This window comes from Crassostrea angulata, chromosome 2, assembly GCF_025612915.1.
Source record: "Crassostrea angulata isolate pt1a10 chromosome 2, ASM2561291v2, whole genome shotgun sequence".
Lineage (NCBI taxonomy): Eukaryota > Metazoa > Mollusca > Bivalvia > Ostreida > Ostreidae > Magallana > Magallana angulata.
This window is the reverse complement of record NC_069112.1, coordinates 65,921,483-65,944,904: the sequence shown is the minus strand read 5'-3', so window position 1 is coordinate 65,944,904 and position 23,422 is coordinate 65,921,483. Positions and strand designations below refer to the sequence as shown.

Below are 23,422 nucleotides of genomic sequence, written 5' to 3'. Positions count from 1 at the left end.
GGTATAATTCTAACTAGGTTACTCTCTGTGTCCACTCTGAGTTTATTTTGGGTTTACTCTGGGTCCACTGTAGTAAACCTGAGGTAAACCCAGAAAGTAAACCCAGGGTTTAGTTGGGTTTTACTTTCTCTTAAGTTGGGTCTGATCGGTACTTTAAATAATGACACATTAAACTTGCATCGATATATCTTTTTATGAAAAATCTTGATATTGCTTGCTCTTGTTGCCGGCACTGTTTGGGAGATGGTAACTTTTAAACTTTAGATATGCCTGACGTCATGACATCAGACAATAAAACAAGTCATTTTACTCCGAATCCTCTATTTTGTTGACAAACAGCTTATTTACCAAGTCTTCCAAATTAATTGTCACGGCATCGGAAGTTTTTTTTCTTAACAATGTTGTTGGAAACAGCGAAGGAATCTTCATGTTTATCCGAGCCGCCAATTTTGTTTACTTCTACGTCATGTCCGCCCATGTCTTATCTTGGCCTTTTTGCCGCGTTATTAGAAACGTTGTCGGCCTTTCTTGTTGTATTTTGTTTTCCAACCAATTTAGAATCACTGTCATCTGCCGATTCTGCTTGCACCTGAATCAAGTTTTTTATTGCGTCAAATGATATCTTCATGGCCATCATAGCCGAATTTTGATCAACCATGAATTTTTTGAACATGGATTCGGTAACAAATTCAGTGTTGTGCACACTATGTTGTTCCGTGCACACATCATCTTGCGTTGTTGGGTAAATAGTCGTGCCAATAATTCTTGCAAACTAATAATCTTGATTCCTTTTTTTTTTTTACCTTAAGAAGCGGTAAGTAGGGGAGGCAGTGGACCCACTTCTTTTGTAATCTAGGAAATGATTGTGTAGTTTCACTTTTCTTACTCTTTAATTCCTCTAAAGAAACGAAACCAAAGAAAAGTGTGCCAACTATATTACTACATGTACACCTTCAACAAACAGAACTGAACGTAAACACTGAATTTAAACTAACAAAATTCTATGCATACATTCTAATATTTATGTTTATATTAAATTGGCCAAATAAGTGCATTTCAATATGTTGATACAGCTACAAACAATAAAGAGTATTAACTACATATAAATTACAGAAACAAAACAGAAATTTCTCACTGACCAAACAAATATTACACTTAATATCTAACGAATCGTCAATAGGAAGGATGCATTATCTTGTCTTAACCTGTACACAAGAACACCTCAAGGCAAATTCAGGTATGGTCATTCTACCTTTTCAACAGCTGCTTATTTTGTTCAAGAGTTTAATCGACCAAAACTCAGGATTTGGGTTTTTAACTGGATGTATGTAGAGGCAGACACTACAAATACCACAGGAAGGCTGAAAAGGCGTAAGTCTTAATGAAATGTCAATTCAACAAAGCATTAACATTGTGAGATCACGTGACAATCTCTTACTAGTAGGATTCAGGGATATGGGAGATGAAACAAATTCAGTTAAGACGATTAAAGAAAAGAAATACCAACAAACCCCAATCAGTCACATTTTTCAGCTTTTGTATTTGCCCTTTTTGTGAGTCAACAAGCCAGTATCAGTGATTTATAGAGTGGGACGCCCTATAACCTGTCTACATGTGGACAAATACCCGCTGTCCAACAAGATTTACGCGCGAATATGTCAACAATATTGTACAGATCGATATAAGGCGGTTCCATATCAGTTTTTCAAAATTCTCCCAGACAGAAAAACAAAACTAACAAAATACCACAAGGCTCTTTTCAAAATTTATTGTATTATTATACCCCCCGCAAAAAAAGTTTGGGGGGGTATATAGGAATCACCTTGTCCGTCTGTCCGTCTGTCTGTGCAAACCTGTCCGGTCCATTTCTTTCTTATGGAGAAACATTGGAAGTTCTTACTTCACACAAAGATTCCTTATGACCTAAAGGTGTGTCATGACCTTGACCCAAGGTCATTCGGGCAAGGTCAAGGTCACTGGCAGAAAAAGTGCAAAATTCGTGTCCAGTCCATATCTTTCTTATGGAGAAATATTGGAAGTTCTTACTTCACACAAAGATTGCTTATGACTTAAGGGTGTGTCATGACCTTGACCCAAGGTCATTCGGGCAAGGTCAAAGTCACTGGCAGAAAAAGTGCAAAATTCGTGTCTGGTCCATATCTTTCTTATGGAGAAATATTGGAAGTTCTTACTTCACACAAAGATTGCTTATGACCTAAGGGTGTTTCATGACCTTGACCCAAGGTCATTCGGGCAAGGTCAAGGTCACTGGCAAAAAAAGTGCAAAATTCGTGTCCGGTCCATATCTTTCTTATGGGGAAACATTGGAAGTTCTTACTTCACACAAAGTTTGCTTATGATCTAAAGGTGTGTCATGACCTTGACCCAAGGTCATTCGGGCAAGGTCACTGGCAAAAAAAATGCAAAATTCGTGTCCGGTGCATATCTTTCTTGTGGGGAAACATTGGAAGTTCTTACTTCACACAAAGATTGCTTATGATTAAAGGGTGTGTCATGACCTTGACCCAAGGTCAATTGAGAAAGTTCAAGGTCATTGTTTCAAAAAAGCTAAATTCTGTCTGTGTCATGTCTTGTATTAATGGAAATATTAGAAGCTAAAAATTAACAGTTTTAAAAATAAAGCAGTTGTTATTTATAGAAAATGGACAGTGAAATAGATTCATCCAATATTTTCTGTAATAGCAAAAATACACGCGTTATGATTTTTTTCTTAGCGGGGGGTATTAATTGTGAGCTTGCTCACAGTACCTCTAGTTAAACCAGCAAACTTAATGTAAGTCATTCTCCAGTACTCTCAAACGATTTGTCGTTGAGTAAATCTATCTTTCCAAAACGGGAATATACGAAAGTGAAAGCATGAGTATATCCTTTTATATATAATTTACCGAAGTGTAGTAAGTATGGATTCCTCTACATTAATCTCTGTCTTTTTCTGGTTGAGGAGGGGGTAATTTTTATCATACACCGGTCCCGATGTCGAGCCACTAAAGGTACTTGTAGCGTATTTAAAAAAAAACATAATATTTATTCAAAGATATATTTACTCAAATGATAAATATTTTTATTTAGAAATTGAGGTTCATTGTGCTGAGGTGAGAAGCTGTTGTATTGTTCATAAATAGATATGCAGATCAAAACGGATTGCCTTTTACCTGCTGTCTCAAGAGACCGTGGCGACACATTTTCTGTACTGTTGCCATGCACTGAGAGTAACACGTCAATTGATGATAAATACAAGGGCATCGCAAAGCGGAGCATCCCCTCGCGAAATGAAAATACTGTGCGTGGATATGCATTATTTAATCAAAGTACTGAAGAACTGACGGGAGTTGATTTTGTCGATGTTTATTTATTTTAAAATCAATGATGTTATTTTGCATGACAAGTACATGTATACGTAGTTTCTAATTTGAATTACGCATATTTTATAATATGAATTTGTGAATTTTTTCGACTAGAATGTCGAGAAACCTCCATATGAATCATGTTAAATAATATTTAAAGATAAAATTAATTCAATCAAACTATGTATCAGTAGTAGAAATATTGCTCGAAAATTGTATGGATCCAAGCAATATTGAACTCTAGTCTCGTTCAACCAAACGCTCGGCTGACACCGTAAATCTCCGACAAGGGTTTACGGAGACAGCCGAGCGTCGAGTTGAACGAGACTATGTTGAACTCTGGCGTAGGAATACATACGACTACAAAAAATATTTAAATTGTTCGTACCATTTAAAATCTGACTATTTTTAAGGTATTTGTAAAAAAGTTTCCTTGAAAAACAATGCTTTAGCATACATTACATCGAATTCATCAATTATTTTCAAGAACTAAGTCTTGCCAGGAGCAATGATTTGTGCTGAGGTCCAAACACTGTTTCACTTTCGGTTTGTCCGCGTGACTGCATAGGAGAGTTGATTAAAAATCAACTCCCAAAAATAAACATGTTATTTAAAGACCAAATATTATCTTGTTAAAAAACCATCTGAACTAAAATATTTCGTTTTTTCCTATCCTCATGCACGCTCTGTTTGTATCCATGGGGGACGATTGCATTTACATGGTTGTACAATTGCTCCCATTACTAGGAAAATACACCACACACGTGTTAAACTTTAGTAATATAGTAATATATAAATTTTCCTTATCCAGTGACATACATTACGCCTGTGACAAATTAGCGTAGGCAAATTTAAAGCAATATGAGCTGCATTTTTCATGTTGAATTTTTTTTTACAAAAATGTTCTTTTCTACTAAAATGACAAAAATATCATGGTTAAAAATTTCTGTTATCCATATTTCCGTGGAAAAGGCTGTTAAGAAGCATTATTTGGTGCAAAATTGAATTAGTGTCGTCCTGTACAAAAATTGATTTGCTATATATTCCTTAGAATATCATACCAGATCATACTCCAGATTATACTCCTTCCATAGATGGAATAGTTGCAGACAGTCATGTTCAACATGTGCATGCATCAGATGAAGTTATGGATGGTCCAGATCATACTCCTTCCAGAGATGGAATAGTTGCAGACAGTCATGTTCAACATATGCATGCATTAGATGAAGTTATGGATGGTCCAGATCTGAAATGATGCCAATTGTTAATACATTTTTGCAGAAGGATAATGGAAAACTTGCTGCCAATTATGGGAGACCACTAGAGGACCAATTTCATAGATTTTCAACACGACATTTTTCAACAGTAGCAGTGAGAAGGTAGTCACTCCCCCGGTCTCTATGGTTCCCAGCACTGACAGTAGCAGTGAGAAGGTCGTCAGTCAATCAATCTCAGTGGTTCCCAGTACTACTTCAACCATTCACCCTCGAGTGCAATTCCTAATTGCCACCCCAAGTGAGACTGCTAGCCGTAATGTGTCCCACAGTACATGAACTGATAAGGAGACCATTAACACCAACACTGTCGGGAGCAAGCATGGGAACGATGACTAAAAGCTACTCACAACGATTTTGGAAATGACAAAGCTGAAGTTTTAATTTTTCTGCGACCCATTGCAAGATCAATCAAAGTACTGAAGTACTGACGGGAGTTGATTTTATCAATTATTATTTAAGAATCAACGATAAATGCATGGCAAGTGGTTTCATATATTTATTTGATTTACACACATATTTAATAATATAAATACTCGGACTCTTCCGAACAGAATTTCGAGAAAACCCCATAGGAATCATGTCGTGTAATATTTCAAGATACTAACTAGTGGGTATTGTTTTTTTATACAAAAAAAACACATGTCTCCCCTTCTCCCCAAGGATTGTAATATGGGGCAAATTTAATAAGTGAAAAAGAATGAAGTCAGCTATATGTTAGATATCATCCAGATATGATACAGTTTGGAAAATGAATTAACTTGAGACACAATATTGGTCAAGGTAAAAAATTATGGAGGTGTGCACTCCTTCTCAATACCATCTACCTATGTTCCAAGTTTGAAGCCTTAATGTCAAAAGGTATCCAAGTTACCACCCAGACAAAATTTAATTATTTTTCTCAAGTTGACCTTGAGTAAAACAAGGTCAAGGTCAAATGTTTATCAATAGTTCACCTCAGTGTATTATAATTGTTCTTTGTGTAAAGTTTGAAGTCCTTCTGTCAAAGAATATTTAGGAGGTGAACAATGAAGTTTTTTCTAATTTGACCTTGAAATAAAATTTTTAGGTCAAGGTCAAAAATTTTGGTAAGGTTGAACTGGACTATATACCATCTATGTATGATACAAGTTAAAAGATTGTATGATTAAGGAGTCTTGTGTTATGGTCCGGACTATATTTTTTATAAAACGCTTGACCTTGAAGAAGATAATAGGTCAAGGTCAAAAATTTTGATGGCGTGCACTTCTTCTCAATACCATCTACCTACGTTCCAAGTTTGAAGCCTTAATGTCAAAAGGTATCTAAGTTACCACCCAGACAAAATTTAATTATTTTTTCTCAAGTTGACCTTGAGTAAAACAAGGTCAAATGTTTATCAATAGTACACCTCAGTGTATTATAATTGTTCTTTGTGTAAAGTTTGAAGTCCTTCTGTCAAAGAATATTTAGGAGGTGAACAATGAAGTTTTTTCTGATTTGACCTTGAAATAAAATTTTAAGGTCAAGGTCAAAAATTTTGGTAAGGTTTAACTGGACTATATACCATCTATCTATGATACAAGTTAAAAGTTTGTATGTGTAAGGAATCTTGTGTTATAGTCCAAACTCTCTTTTTTTATAAAACGCTTGACCTTGAAAAAGAAAATAGGTCAAGGTCAAAAATTTTGGGGGCGTGCACTCCTTCTTAATACCATCTACCTATGTTCCAAGTTTGAAGTCTCAATGTCAAAGGGTATTTAAGTTACGGCTTGGACAAATTTGGATGAAGAAGAATAAGAAGAATAAGAAGAACTAGACACGATCTCGTTGCGAGCAACGAGGAGGTCTTCCGTGCGATTTTTCGTAGGTTATATGACCTTGACTTTGATATTTGACCCGTAATCTCCTTATCGGGGCAACAATAAAAAAATTGATGGTTGAATTTTGTTAGGAACATCATTCTCAGCATTTTATTCTATATTGATTTTCAAAATGATGCTTTTTAAAATATTTGTTCTGTTTGAGGTATGTTATCAACGTTTTGTACTTCTGGCCCCTTAAAACCCATTAAAAACCCCTTAATACGGAGCACATGATAAAAATAATTATAATATATTGTTAAATAAATGTGAGATGAATATATTGCTTCCTAAACATATAACAAAATATTTTTCAGTAAAGTGCTATGGAAGAAGCCCTTTTGGTCCCTAAATTGAAGGGCCAGCCCCTTTTTCTTGGCATCATACGAAAGTTCTTTTGATATTAAACATATTTTGTTCAACAAGTGTTTAGAAATTCTTTGCCGTTTTTGAGCTATCTGGGATAGGACGTTTTAGGGGTCGACCCCTAATCTCCTTATTGGGGCCAGATAACGAAACTTTTATGATTGAATATTGTTTAAAACATCATTTTAAGCATCTTTTATTCTATATTGCTTTTCAAAATATTTGTCCTTTTTGAGATATAATCGATCGAAGTTTTGGACTTCTGGCCCCTTGAAACCCCTAATTACGTAACGCATGATACAAATTTTATAATGTATAGTTTTATTAGTGAAAGATGAACATTTTTGCTTCTTAAACATATTACAAAACATTTCTCAGTAAAGTGCTATGGAAGAAAGACTTTAGAGCCCTTTTGGCCCCTAAATTGAAGGGCTAGCCCCTTTTTCTTGGCATCATACGAAAGTTCTTTTGATATTAAACATATTTTGTTCAACATGTGTTTAGAAATTCTTTGCCGTTTTTGAGCTATCTGGCATAGGACGTTTTAGGGGCCGACCCCTAATCTCCTTAATGGGGCCAGATAACGAAACTTTTATGATTGAATATTGTTTAAAACATCATTCTAAGCATCTTTTATTCTATATTGCTTTTCAAAATATTTGTCCTTTTTGAGATATATTCGATCGAAGTTTTGGACTTCTGGCCCCTTGAAACCCGTAATTACGTAACGCATAATAAAAATTTTATAATGTATAGTTTTTTTAGTGAAAGATGAACATTTTTGCTTCTTAAACATATTACAAAATATTTCTCAGTAAAGTGCTATGAAAGAAAGACTTTAGAGCCGTTTTGGCCCCTAAATTGAAGTGCCAGCCCCTTTTTCTTGGCATCATACGAAAGTTCTTTTGATATTAAACATATTTTACTCAACAAGTGTTTAGAAATTCTTTGCCGTTTTAGAGCTTTCTGGGATAGGACATTTTAGGGTCCGACCCCTAATCTCCTTATTGGGGCCAGATAACGAAACTTTTATGATTGAATATTGTTTAAAACATCATTCTAAGCATCTTTTATTCTATATTGCTTTTCAAAATATTTGTCCTTTTTGAGATATAATCGATCGAAGTTTTGGACTTCTGGCCCCTTAAAACCCCTAATTACGTAACGCAGAATAAAAATTTTATAATGTATAGTTTTATTAGTGAAAGATGAACATTTTTGCTTCTTTAACATATAACAAAATATTTCTCAGTAAAGGGCTATGGAAGAAAGACTTTAGAGCCCTTTTGGCCCCTAAATTGAGGGACCAGCCCCTTTTTCTTGTTATCAAACGAAAGATCTTGTAAATATAAATTTTATTTGCTCTATATGTTATAGTAAAATATTTTCAGGAAAGGAGATAAAGAACGAAAACCATTAAAAATTACGTCGTTTTTTCAAACTCGATTTTCGGGTCCAGGCGAGCTTCGACGCCTTTGAAGCCAGACAACCATAAATGCCTTTAAACACATCTACAATCTTTTGTCTACAATCCCTGAAAATTTAAATTCAATATCTTTTTTCGTTTAGGAGGAGATAGCAGGACAAAATGACCCTCTAAAAATCACTAAAACGTCAATATCTCCCGAACGGAAATGACGTCATTAAAATAAAAAATTATATATAAGGTTTTTATCAATATCTACAAGATCTGAAATTTTCACGAAAATCGGTCAAGCCATTTTCAAGAAATCGCTTGTACAAAAAAGCGTAAGAAAAAAAAAAAATAATAAAAGGGAACTAGAGCAAAGCTCGTTGCAAAGCAACGAGTGGGTCTTCCGTTAATGTAAGAAGTAAAGCTGGAAGTTCCTGTCAGAAGCAGAGCTCTTAAACCAACAACAAGAGTAACGAAAATAAAAAGATGAAAAAATCGAATTATTCCTGGTACGACTTAACAAAATACGAATGATTTTAAGTACGACTTAACAAAAACATTTCCGATTTCAAGAACGACTTAACAAAAAAATCCGAATGTGTTACAGTACGACTTAACAATTATTTATGGTACGAGTTAATTTTATTTTGAAAATTACGCTATTTTTTAAACCAAGGAAGCGGAATCAAAATTTCCGGAAAAATCAATTTTTAAACCCCGATATCTCTGTTATGCATCGTCCGATTTTAAAACGGCTTTCAGTGTTGGATTCAGCTTAATAAGCTCTACAAAACACATATTCGTTTTTGATTTGATCAGAAAATTCATTTTTTCGAAAAATTTGTTTCACTTCCGGTTTCGACCGGAAGTGACAAAATAATTTTTTCTGTACATTTGCTATAATTCAATCCGCAGATTTACAATCACAGAAAATTTCAAGTCTTTATAAACAACCGTTTACGAGAAAAATGCTGGACAAAATCACTTTTTGAAAATTTTTAAAATTATGTAACTAGAAACCGGAAGTGACTTAATGACTAAAAGTTTGAAGGCTTCAAGGGACAAGAAATTAAAATAATCCCTGAAAATTTCTTGCAAATTGGTTGAATAGTTTTTGAGATATAAAGCAAAAAAGAAGTCAGAAGGAAAAACAAGAAGAATAATAATAATAAAAAAAAACAATAGAATAACAAGAGGGTCTTCCGTTGAAAACGGAAGACCCTAAAAAGAAACAAAGCAATAACAATAAGGTCTTCCGTTGGAACGGAAGACCTTAATAAGAAGAAGAAGAATAAGAAAGTCGACAAAAACAATATGTCTCCCCTTTGAAAGGGGAGACATAATAATTCCAACAACGTACGTATAAGTAATCGAAATATTTCTGGAAAATTGTATGGATCTAAGCAATATTGAACTCTAGCTTCGTTCAACCAGACGCTTGGCCGTGTCCGTTAATCTCCGACAAGTAAGGGAAATTCTCTGCTTGTCCAAGATTTACGGAAACCACCGATCGTCTGGTTGAACGATACCATAGTAAACTCTTGCGTAGGAATACATACATGTACCACTACAAAAAAATGTTTCAATTGTTTCCTACCGTTTAAAATCTGACTATTTTCAAAGTAACAATAAGGTAGTACAAAACAGTATCCGAAAACAATCACTTCGGAAATCCTCGCGTAAGTCAAACGTTTACGAGATGCAAATTTTCATGCGTTTTAACGACGCTGTTTGTAAACAAGTGCAGACGATCAGTATAGGCTACATGTAAATGAGATGCTGCGTCTACGAGACTACCACGGGAGGTTCCAGGGGGTGCAGTCAAGAAATTCCAATCGAGGTACATATTTTCGAAAGCAAAAGCAAATACCGGTAACTTCTAATGACCATAATTATTTTTAAACATTGCCGTCTGAACCTGCTGATGAGGAAGATGTAACGTTGTATATGCGTGGAAACCAAGACGGAGTGGAGAGAAGGACGGCGCATTGTGAAGCTGGGGTATCTTTCAAAACAGCTGTTTTGTTATTTATGCACCCCCCTCCTTCATTTAAAAGACACTGTGCGTAAAAGAAGATATGGCCTAGGCTCCGTACTTCACGTACAGTGCACCAACTGCAGCGCCGTATACCCGTCGAGACAGGGAAGAGGGGACCTACTGGAGCCTTCGACATAAACACCAAAGCTGCTCTGGGAAATATTTTAGTCAATTTGAAATTATTTTTTAATTCTTAAAGATGTGGTGCCAGATCATTGAGCCCCTCCCCAGAAACATTGGGTAAAATATTATTGATATGTATTATTTATAAAATCATGCATTATGTGCGCTAAAACAAGTCAGTTAGAGCCTTACTGCATTTAATTATATACGATCGTATTCATCGTTGAAATACCAATTTACCTGTACATGTATGTAACATTTTGGTGTAGAGACGAGTGCACTTGAGGCCTCTTTTATATTGACCAGTCAAAATTGTGCTTTCGGTTGTGACGTAAAACATTATTTATTCTGCAGGCCTAGTTGCATTGTGTCGTCTTTTTTGAAAATCCCAATAATGAATTACAAATGTGTATGCATAAGGTTTGGAGCATCTTTCCAACTCAAGGGTTTCTGATCTGCACCCCTCCTCACAAGGAGCAGAGTGGACGGAAAACACTTGGCTAACGAAGATGGGTTCGGAAAGGATTGTCATGAAATTGTTTTTCGTCCAAATTCGCCCTTTCCGTACTATAAGTTACCTCAGTAAATAAGTTAAAGTCCATGAACACGATAAATATGTACAACCTAGGCCTATGTTGCTTTTATTTGGAAGCGGTATGGTCTGTACATGTATTTATCAGACTAAGTATTGAATTGATAAAATTGAGTTGATTTAATTTAAAAACGACACATAACACTAAAAATCAGAGACAGATTGACAAGTGAACACGTCTACTGTAGAACACGTTACCCAGTCATTACGTATGCTCACATTCAGCTGTACATGTACAGTACGAGTATAGGTTTTTAAAAAAACCCAGCTTTTGACGAAAAATATATACCGATATATGGAATATGTATATTAGGTATTTAGATAATTATGTTTTAACACAAACCAACTTACCACGCAAGTAGAAATACTAATGATGATTAAGGCCAAGGCCATTGATTAACTGTACAATGATGATCAGTCAGATCAGACGAATCATGATGCTGTACATACATGTATTTATGTAAACATGCATGAGGAAAATCATAAACAAGATTGAAAAAAAATATATGTAATACATATGTGCATTTTTAATCATGATAATGCACAAACAGCTCTTGAATTGAATTTAAATTTACAAGGAAAGAATTCCTGGGTCTCCCGCCGGTCAAGCAGTATACTAGCATCGACCAAGGCTGAATTAGGAACTTGACAAAGGTATTAGTGGTATAAACATTTGGTATAAATTTAATGAAAATCCGTCAAAATTTGTAGGCCTGAGAGCGCTTACAAGGTCAATTTTTGGATAAAACGGAGTAATTATTGTGGTCAAAGTCTCATAACTCTAACAAAAAGTATCGACCAATGCTGATTTTCAAACTTGACGAAAATTTGTAGGCATGAGAGCGCTTACAAAAACGTGTGACGGACAGACACACGGAAGCACGGACGCCAGGCATTTCTATGTCCCCGCTCCGCGTTGCGGCGGGGGACAAAACAAAATGTTTACACTTATGCAGGAATGATTCATGTAGGCATGGGCCCAACACATCTTGTGAATTTTCTTGGGCAATGCAACATTCCTCCACCATCAGAACCATTCATACGAAACCATGCAGCAAAAGTAGGAAAGGCTATCACAGATGTGGCTTTGGAATCATGCAGAGCAGCTGAGGTTGAGGAAAAACAAACATCAGATACAGTAAGTAAAAGTTTGTTTTAAAAATATTCAATGACAGATGTATATTTTAATTCTGAATTTTTTGCTTGAATCAAATCAAAGTAACAGATTATAGTGCAAAGGTGCAGACATACAGTCCAATTTTTCATCCAACTTTTGATATCAATTTTCTTAAAATCTTGCCGTGTGACCACTCAAGTCAAAAGCGAAATCTGAAAGATAATAGAAATTTGAGCATTTAATTTAATATTTTGAATCGACTTTCTGATGAAAAACATGACATCCAAGCGCTTGCCAAAAAAATCAATTGTAAAATCTTACCGCCAATCAACTTATCTAAGATAGTCAGTTGGGAAACACTCTTTAACCCAGATTTTTTTTATTTTCAATTTGTAGCTGCAAGCAAGTTTTGATGGTGGATGGCAAAACCGTGGGACAGGGTGAAATTACAATAGCATACCTGGTAAAAATTTTTTTTTTTTTATAAAGAACTACTCAGCTATGTATCAAATGAGTTAAATTTTGCTCTTATGTACTGGTATTTAATGACTACATGTATGACTTTAATCATTCTGTAGATCATTGTTAAATAATTTGTTTCTGATTACATATTGATAAAGATTTAATAACAGAAATGAGCAACGAAGATCTATCGAAATACATCGTCAAATTTGGAAACAGATGATCAGTTCGCTGGCTTTGTACAAAAGTCATATCGACATATCCCAAGGCGGGAAATAAAAAAAAAATCTCTGCTACAGAAGTTAAAGAAAAAACTGCACACGCGATCTTCAAAAGATGAATCACCAAGAACAGAGAGTGAGGAAGAAAATAATAAGGATAACAGACGTAAAACATTGAAAGGAAACAGCAATGCCGTTAAAGATGAAGAACGATAAAAATGGGGTAAAAGCATTTCGAAAACTCTGACATTTTTGGGCAAAAACGTTTCACAAAAACAGATCTTTTAGAGAGAGCAAAGTTTTTTCAGGAAGGATTATCATCGAAGGACCGAGAAGAGGAGCTAGAATTTGACGTGGCTGACTTCAGATCTCAACCTTTCGATGACAAGGTAACTATCGGAGAATTGTTTTAAAAAAAACTAACAAGAAAAATCTCTGGTATAATTTGTTTACAAAACAAAAAAAATAAAAATCAGTCCAAAAAACTAAAGAGAAATGAAAACAGGAAAAGTCATAAACAGAAACACTTGAAACCAATTCCTCTTCCAGAAGAATCGGATTCATCAGATGATGACAGCAGTATTCAGGGAAAAGCAGCAATGGTCGACAAATCTTTGAAATGTTGCTCTCCGCGTCCAAGCAGCAGTTTGAATGTCGTTTTGTATTAGATCCTGTTATATCTAGCCCTTTAGGTGAACACACCATTAAGGCATCTAACATGACATCCAACAAGTCTGAAATTCCAGGACCTTCAGGTCTTTGCACATCTGCAAACCCTCATCTACCATCACAGGAAGATATCCCTGGTGCTTCTGGATTCCACACTTCAGAGTATGTGACCTTTCATGAATCAGATAGTGACACACTTCCTGATTTGCATGATTATTTTGGAACAGTCAGGTCAATGCATTCATCCCTATGCAGCAAACAGTTCACGAAATCAGTCCGAGGGAGAGTTACGCAGGTGCCTCAGATCAGCTGCAATAGCAGAGCCTGAGGTCATGCGACACTTTATTATAGGACAGCATAGAGTAGAACCTGTGATTGGTGATCTTGGTGATGTTGGTAGCTCCAATTCAAATGTTCCAGGATGTTCATGTGGAAAATGTATAGTATTAACTGATCCAGGAATGAACATCTGCTGTGGACTGCTGTGCATTACCTCAAAACAATTTTAAAATCTGTGTTTTAGGCATGATGTGCTGGAACTTGCTAACATTTTGTATTGGAGCTATCAGTTCAATTAGGAACCCAACTAAAGGAACTCGACCTTCAGAAACCAAGCCTATAGGAATTTTTTTCTTTGGCAGCATGGTCGCTTGGGAGCCAGGAGACGAGTGCTAGTCCCTTCCTGTGTGTGTAAAACAGTGAAGGAACGATTCCCGGAATCAAATGGACTGTACAGAGGATACCACTCCGCAAACTCTGATTCAGAATAAAAAAGACACCAATTGTAAGAACCTGTTTCTTTATACTGTTCATGTTCGGGACGGGACTCGAACTCACGACCCTTGTATTGCAGCGGCGACGCTTAACCAAATGCGCCATGGTGACTGCATATCTATCCATTTATCATGCAATGTTTATTCATGAAGGAATTTGTAACTTAAAAATGTGGCCATTGTGGTTTCGATTTTGATATAAAATAGTGGATATGTAAAATATTACAAAGCAAAGTTAATATGTCATTGCTATATGTACATAAATATGTGTATTACATTCTTAGATTTCATAGAAATCAGTGGGGGAAAAACAGCCCGCTACAGCGGTCATTTATTTTGCCAATTCATTCATCGCGTTTACTCAAACAAGAAAACAAGATGTTCAGGTCTATAAGTGTTTACTCAGCACTTGTCCACGTAAGCACGCGTAGCATGAATGTCATTCACAAAGATCCATTCGAACACAACTAATAGCGCGATTGGTAACTACCAATCAGAAACTACTGTTTCATCCAACTGGCCAATAAAAATAAACCCTTTAACAGTTTAAGGTTAAGAATTGCCAAGTCAGCACTTTTTACATGTAAACATATATTGCACGGTAAACCTGTTAAATTTATTCCGGCTCCCTGAAGAAACGAAAGTATAGAGGACCAGGCTACAAAAAAAGTAAGAGTTGTTGTTAAAACGTGCTGGTATCTTTTTTCTATATAACTATTTACTTAATTTATAAACGGGTGAGTATGCAAACAAATGCGTTATATATAATAAGTTTGTATGTTTAATTCATTTAGTATTGACGCTTGTCTTTATCAGTCTGATATATGTTTGATCAGTATTTCACAACTTTGCGTTTTCCTCGTATAATTGTTGTGTTGTCTTTTGGTGACTTTTTTGCCTGAGAAGGCATAATTTACATCCAAACTGTATCAATAAATGAATATTTTTTTCTATTCATTCATAGCATTTATTTTATGAATTTCAGAATCTCGGAGTGTATGTTCTTCATGACAATTAAAAGCCGTTACGAAAAGTCTGGAAGGAGTTTGAAATACTGCGTTCCGGCTATTGTCCAGGGGGAGACAACAACCAAAAACATTTCCACGTTCAAGAAAACGCTTATCGAGTCCCTGAAGCCGGGGAGGCATTATAGGCTCGTAAATGCCACGTGCCACCCTACCTTCGGCATCGAACTTAAGGCTGACTCAATCGTAGGTTGCTTTTTTGGTTTTGTTTTTAATTTACGTCCTTATAGTTTAAATTAAAAACATATCAAAATAAACACAAATACACACTCCCACTATGTATATCTATATGAATTATAGGAAAATTGTGAATTTTTTTTGGATATTTTTTTGTAGATCATGGACACCCTGTTTGAGTTGACAGAAGATGAGAAGAAAATGAGGACAAATTTCTTTTCTTCTCCTACATTCACTATGGCTGAAGCATCCTCGTTGGCTAACTGCACGAGACTCTGCCTTGGTCCGGTCCAAGTAAAAAGTGTAAGTGTATAAATAATGTGCATCGATGTCTTTTTGAGTATGTACAAGCGTACATAATATATTCATATTTGATTTCAAATTCAGATTGGTGAGACCGGTGTAGTTTCTACCGGGTCAAGGCGGAGAGAGGTGCAGTTGGCAATGGAGGGCAGATCTGCTCTCCTTACCCTCTGGGGTAAGGACACATATCTTGAAGTCGTTACTGGGGAGCTGTACATCGTACAGAATATAGTCCCCAGTAACGACTTTAACAAACAGCGTTGTTATTCTTCTACACCCCTAACAAAGTTTGAGGTAAAATGGATGTAAAATCAATCCATTTAGACAAACATTACTTGAAAATCAAATAAATTCTATATTTCTAAAAGGATGAAATTGAAATACTGTAAAAAAAAATATCTTCATAAGCAAATGTTATTTTGAATTTTGAGCACACTGTTATATCTATTGATATTGGTCTATAATTTCAGACTTACGAAAGCGCGGAGTTGATGGAACATTTTGAAGGGGTGGTGCAATCGGTATCGTTTACCAGGTATTACTTAAGGTTTTTTCTTTCGTTTTATTTTTTTTAAATTGCATTTCCCGTTCTTATAGACTATAAGAATATTGCTGGTGTTTAGTGCATTAATTAGTTTTATTCTTTTGCTTATATTATAACTATTATCATCATTATTATCTTTTTTATTATTGTCTGATTTTTAAGGTTACATATATTGACGTAATTTTTTATAGTTTAAACTTTTACTGACAACATTGACGTTTAAAATTACCAATTTATTGTAGCAATCTCATCGAAATCCAGGATCACATGTTTACAATATCCAAGAACAACCTGGCGAAGATTTTCCCTGGGGGAAATTCAAGTTTGTAGACGTGGTGGGGATGAAACACAACAGCGAAATTTGTGATATGCAAGTTCAAGTGAATTTTATTTATCAGTTTATCAATCTGTTTGACATATCTTGACATATCTTTTTTTCCTATCAATTAGCAAATTGGTTTTAAATACTTTTTTTTGTCCCCCGCCGCAACACGGTGCGGGGACATAGAAATGCCGGGCGTCCGTCCGTGCGTCCGTGTGTCCGTGCGTCCGTGTGTCCGTCCGTCACACTTTTTTGTAAGCGCTCTCATGCCTACAAATTTTGACGGATTTTCATTAAATTTATACCAAATGTATATACCACTATTACCTTGGTCAAGTTCGAAAATCAGCATTGGTTGATACTTTTTGTTGGAGTTATGAGACTTTGACCACAATAATGACTCTGTTTTATCCAAAAATTGACCTTGTAAGCGCTCTCATGCCTACAAATTTTGACGGATTTTCATTGAATTTATACCAAATGTTTATACTACTATTACCTTGGTCAAGTTCGAAAATCAGCATTGGTCGATACGTTTTGTTGGAGTTATGGGACTTTGGCCGTAATAATGACTCCGTTTTATCCAAAAATTGACCTTGTAAGCGCTCCCATGCCTACAAATTTTGACGGATTTTCATTAAATTTATACCAAATGTATATACCACTATTACCTTGGTCAAGTTCGAAAATCAGCATTAGTCGATGCTTTTTGTTGGAGTTATGAGACTTTGACCGCAATAATGACTCTGTTTTATCCAAAAATTGACCTTGTAAGCGCTCTCATGCCTACAAATTTTGACGGATTTTCATTAAATTTATACCAAATGTTTATACTACTATTACCTTGGTCAAGTTCGAAAATCGGCATTGATTGATACTTTTTGTTGGAGTTATGGGACTTTGACCGCAATAATGACTCTGTTTTATCCAAAAATTGACCTTGTAAGCGCTCTCATGCCTACAAATTTTGACAGATTTTCATTAAATTTATACCAAATGTATATACCACTATTACCTTGGTCAAGTTCGAAAATCAGCATTGGTCGATACTTTTTGTTGGAGTTATGGGACTTTGACCGCAATAATGACTCCGTTTTATCCAAAAATTGGCCTTGTAAGCGATCTCATGCCTACAAATTTTGACGGATTTTCATTAGATTTATACCAAATGTTTATATCAATAATACTTTGGTCAAGTTCGAAAATCAGCATTGGTCGATCCTTTTTGTTGGAGTTATGGGACTTTGACCACAATAATGACTCCAGTTTATCCGAAAATTAGCCTTGTAAGCGCTCTCATGCCTACAAATTTTGACGGATTTTCATTAGATTTATACTAAATGTTTATACCACTAATACCTTGGTCAAGTTCCTAAATCAGCCTTGGTCGATGGACTCGATACTAGACAGTTTGACCGGCGGGGGACCCAGGAATTCTATTCTTGTTCTTTTCAGAGATGTGAAGAAGTAAAAGAGAATCTAAGAACAAAAGTATAAAGTACCTTGATTTGTTTTACTTTTTAAAAATTATTTCGAACAGTATTTTTCTGAAGATAAATTGCAATTTTTTTTATAAGGCAAAAACACAGGCAGTGAAAATTAAAGTCGGCCTCGTTAAAAGCTGAACATGAGAAAATATATTAAAGACAGGAAATTAATGCATTTATTTTCTTATTGATGCTGGAGGTTACAGCCAAAGGGCACTTTTGGCAGGAAGTCAGGGCCTATGTCAAGGATGTGTTGCTGCCCTACCATGAAAAAAACTCAACTTTAAACCATCAACCATCCCAAGCAGCAAATCGCATGTTGAAAGACCTTGGAGAGTTGTGCCAACATGTGAATTCATGTCTTTAAATATTCAGAGGTCATATAACTAGAAATATGAAATACACTTTAAAAGGAATGATTATATCTGCCATATTTATCCAAACATATCCACCTTCTCTTACATTACATTTCAATTTTCTAGGAGAAAAAAAGACATCCTCAGATGTTTGGAGGACTCTGTCCTGCTGGACAAGGCCAGAGCAGCCACAGCATTGAACCTTGCAGTTCCTGATGTGATTACAATCCTATAAAACAAACCTGGGCAGAGATTAACAAATCGGGGAGGATTATGGGGAAAGTGAGGAAGGTGGCGAAAATCCCCATAGGTGTTCTATTTCAAGACACCATTCTATGCCTTACCTCAGGTAATTCCTAACAGAGATTCATTGTTTGCTTTATAGTGCGATACATTACATCATGGTCAGCTTGTAATTTAAAAGAGATACACAAACCATATTATAGAGCAGTCTCAAGTTTCCTTATGATGATCTTATAAGAAGTAGTGTACATTGACTTTGTTATGCATTTGTTCTTATGATGAGCTCTTTCAGAGGAATTCTATTTTATTGAAAATAATATAATTTTGAGATTTTTCATACAACTCCTTGATATTGCACATTTTTTTTACTAATAGCAAAGCGTGTACAAATCATTGATATCCATTTTTTTTTGCAGGCACGTAGCATCGTTTTTGAAAGTGGGGAGGGCCAGACCCATCCAAAAAATCTTGACAAGCAAAAAAAGGGAAATTTAAATTTTCCACAAATCTTCAAAATCCTAATCCGTGGGGGGGGGGGGGGGGGGGGGGGGGGGTGGACTCAACTATACTTCAAATAAAAATTCTTCCATACCAAAAAAATTTTCCCTCCAAATCATGAAATTCCTAATCCGGGGGGGGGGGGGGGGGGGGGTAACTTCAATTTGACTACTCATTTCCTAATTTTTATACAAATTTTTTACTATCTTCCAAAAAAGTTGGGGGGCCATCTCCATTATACTTCTTTTTTTTATATGTTAATTTTAAAAAATTTGTTGCTGCGAGAAAAAGTGGGGGGGGGGGGGAGGCCCCCCTGGCCCCCCCTGATGCTACGTGCCTGTTCTGTTTTGGTAGAATCAGATGATGAAGTTGAAGAAACTAGAGTGAAGAAAACAACCTTCCCAGAGATTGAGGGCAATGGTAACATGATTGGAAATTATAATCATTCAATCAAATTTTTTTGCAATTGATTCATGACTTAAAAAAGAAACCCAATTGTTCAGTTATCTAGTGTGGTACTCTGTTCAGAATAGACCCCAGTTTTTTCCTCTTAGTTCAGAGGGCTGGATAGTAGTGTCCGTTTTTAGATTATATTTACCTTCTCGCAGTATGATATATAGCATAATGCTCAAATTTGAAAGCATAAATATTTAACTTTTTTACTTTTCTCAATATTAGTTTATGGTCATCTCCAATGATTTCCCAACACCACCATTTATTGAAATGATGGAGAATATGACAGTGGACATGGGTACCCCATTAGAAGGACCTCAGGCAGATGAGCCCCCCCTCCCCTCCCCACCCCACCCAGACTGCCTCTGGAATCTGTTCAGAGGGTACCGATGAGTGTAAGGATGCTAATGTTTGCACTAACATATTGAATGTTTAGATCGATTTAATGTGAGAGATCACTATTGAATGTAAACACATTCTAAAAGCCTATTTATACAATATTTATATTTTCAACTGTCTTTGTCAGTGATAACATTACAAATCAATTTTGAACCCTATAGCCTAATAATTTCATAAAAGATGAGCAACATGGGCATGTCCTATAGTATAAGCGAGAAATGGTATTGGCTGCGCCGCATAGTAATACATTGCATGTGCTACATAAAATCATAGAGCTTTTCAAATGTTGTTTTTAAGCGTAGAAATTGGAAATATAACCAAGTAATAAAGTGTCATTATTATGAGGTGATAATTTTGGTTAAAGCATGGTCGAATCTAGCATAAAGCCCTTCAGGCTTTATTAGATTTTACCACACCTCGGACTGAATACATGACTTAAAAGAATGATATCTTATTCCATACATAAGTATATAATAAAGCAGAGTTTAATTGGCTTATCAGAAAATGTTGTTATTGATTTTATTCATTTTAGTCGTGTACTCAGTATAGTTATAAAATATAGGAATGTGTGTATATGGCGAACTATGTAGAAATTCTATTATAAATGAAACCTTATGTCATCATAAATAATTTATTCCGAGCGTATCAATCTTAATTTTTATCTTTAGTGCCTTTACTTGGAGGTACTCATGTAATTGAATAGATTAAATAATTAAAATAGAGAAATCAAATAAGTGAAAAACATAGGATTTGATTTAAATGCTGATTTAGATGAGAGTGTGTCAAATTAGTAAAATATGGTTTCTTTTTTAAGGACCTTTGTGCCACTTGTGGGAAGAAATGGAGAAGAGGCCTCCTTTGGCTTTCCTGCGATGCATGCCAGCAATGGTATCATCGAAGTTGTGCAGGGATTTCCATACAGGCATACAAGACCATCGCAGGAAATCCCTGGAAATGCAAACATTGCCACTGAGTGTTGCTGGGAACCAATTTGATATTTTGAAAGGGATTATCTCCCTTTTATGGCATTATACTTGTGTTGAACAATTTCAATTTTCTGCATTAATTATTTAATTTGATCGAATTAATTTGCAAATCATTTTCAAACATGTTTGAACATTGGCTTTTGTACATAGCAATATCAAAATTGTATCAATATATTGCTGAAATTAGCACCCCAAAGTTTGAAGTTTTTATTCTAAATTTGAACAAAAAGTGATGGCACAAAAAGAATTTCCAATTGGTATTTTTTTATTAAATTCATACACCAACATTAGCATGTGCTTTATAACTTAAGGAAGTATATGACTCACGATTTAGAAATTACCGCGGAACTCCGAATGACATAAACCAATTCGCAGTCGTTAAATCTGTTGGTTCAATTCTAAGGTATTTAGCAATAAAATGTATTGTGGAAAGGATTTCATAGTTTCTTTTTAAAATAAAACATGAACATAAATGATAATAAAAGTTAATTTAACCCAACAATCTTATTTTACGACATAAATGTCGGTTCGGTTTTCGGCAATGCGGAGGAAACGTGGATTTAATTTTGAACGCTGAAAAGACATAAAAGTTGCTAGAGCTCAGATAAAGGATAGTCGAGTCACATAATGCGAACGTTGACGCTCTCTTGGGCAGACCAATCACATCTTTTGATATTACAGCTGAATAATTCTCATCATAGATGGAGGAAGATGACTCGACGCCAGCAAAAGCGATCTGTCCAGGTTTGACCCACATGTACATTCATTGAAAGAGTAAAAGTATTTGGTAATCTCAGCGAGGTTAAGTTCGTCGAGACTGAAATGTTTTGACACACGTTTTTTTCCGTTTTGGCGAATCTTGCTGAGATTAGAGTAAAAGTAAAATTGGTATGGACATCATCGAAATTTTCTTATGCCGATGTAATGCACTGGTGCTTGCATGCATTGGCCTCTGCTCATAAATGTGTAAGATACCTATACCTATATAAGTAGGCATCTTACATATTCGTGAGTAAAGGACTAAGCATGGTGTCCAGGATCGCCGCCCCTGTCACTTTTATCCAATGAATAAGCACAATTATTTGCCGATCGCATCACATTTTGTCATTCGCAATGGCTTGCAGATTTGTCAACGAACGGCCTGTGTGCCCTGGTAATAATCTTAAAATATTTTTTTAACTCAAAATAAAGGAAGCGGAAAATACACATATCTTTAAAGTTATTAGCTATTGTTATAATTAATAATGGTGTTTTTTGTTCCCGATAGACGCACAACCACCGCAACGATGCCGGCAATGTGTAAGTATGTGCATGATTGAAGTTATTGATCTTGTTTTATTTTTTATTTGTTGAATATTTTCTCGGGTGCAGATACACCTAGAAATTGATTTTTGTTTTTTGATATTCAATTTTTAGCAGATACGTCCTCTATTCAACCCTCCATAAGTCAACATGTCTCAGACCAGTCGACCGTACAACACACCATTTCAACACGTACATACCCTCAAACTGTCAAAGCGACCCCATTTACCAACATTAATTCCACACGTACAATCCATATCAGTACCCCGCATACTTTGACATCAGACATCACTACATCACATCATACACGCACCGCAGACAGCAGTACACTGTCTACTCGACCCACCATTATCCGGCCACACAGTGCACATTACACGCAGACTAACATTTTTAATATATCACATTCCGTCAACATCAATACTGATAGTCACGTAGAACATACTCCGTCGACAGAGAACGTAACGGATACCACCCAGCCAGGTACAACGACCCATCGAAAAAGAGACAGCGACACATACCTTAAAAAAGTACACAATTTGACAAACTTTACTTCTTGTGGTTGTTGGCAGTATTTCCTTTTGTATCAGCATGCGTGTGGTTTTATAAAATCAAGCGAAATCAAAAGAAAATTATCTCTGACAAATTTGTTTTTCCGTTTTAATACCATGAAATAAATTGGTTTCAAAATTTTCGCAACGATTTCTTAGATTACACTTTTTACAACAAGTAAAAGTTATATTGTTTGATTGCATGTTTTCTTTTCGTACAATGCATGATTTATAAACTGTTTTTTTATTTATTTTTTTTTTATCATTACTACATTTGCATTGCATGAGGTGAAGTTGCATGATCCGGTAGTTCATATCCATGTAAGTAAATGTGTGAGGTATTCTTGTAAAAACAAAAAAAAGGGGGGGGGGTGATTATTCAGAGAAATGGCAATATTAGAAAATACAGAATATATAGCGATTTATTTTTAAAGAAATAGTCATGTCAAACAATAATAGCATTTAAATTATAAATTAACTCTTAAATTAAAAAATAAAGAGAAGGCATTTACAATATCATTTTA

At 35.4% G+C, this 23,422-nt stretch overlaps 1 protein-coding gene and 2 pseudogenes across 1 annotated transcript; all 3 read left to right on the top strand.

The window, feature by feature from the left end:
* Positions 1–13,003: 13,003 nt before the first annotated feature.
* LOC128174732 (uncharacterized) lies at positions 13,004–14,252 on the top strand (annotated as a pseudogene).
* A 1,099-nt stretch (positions 14,253–15,351) lies between these two features.
* Positions 15,352–16,634, top strand: LOC128172756 (uncharacterized). The gene is made up of 5 exons (XM_052838509.1): positions 15,352–15,466; positions 15,617–15,760; positions 15,845–16,054; positions 16,231–16,295; positions 16,547–16,634. Exons 2-5 carry the CDS (start codon positions 15,620–15,622, stop codon positions 16,632–16,634), a joined length of 504 nt encoding a protein of 167 aa, XP_052694469.1. The 5' UTR covers positions 15,352–15,466; positions 15,617–15,619.
* Positions 16,635–18,303: 1,669 nt separating this feature from the next.
* Positions 18,304–21,057, top strand: LOC128174731 (uncharacterized; annotated as a pseudogene).
* The last annotated feature ends 2,365 nt before the right edge of the window (positions 21,058–23,422 follow it).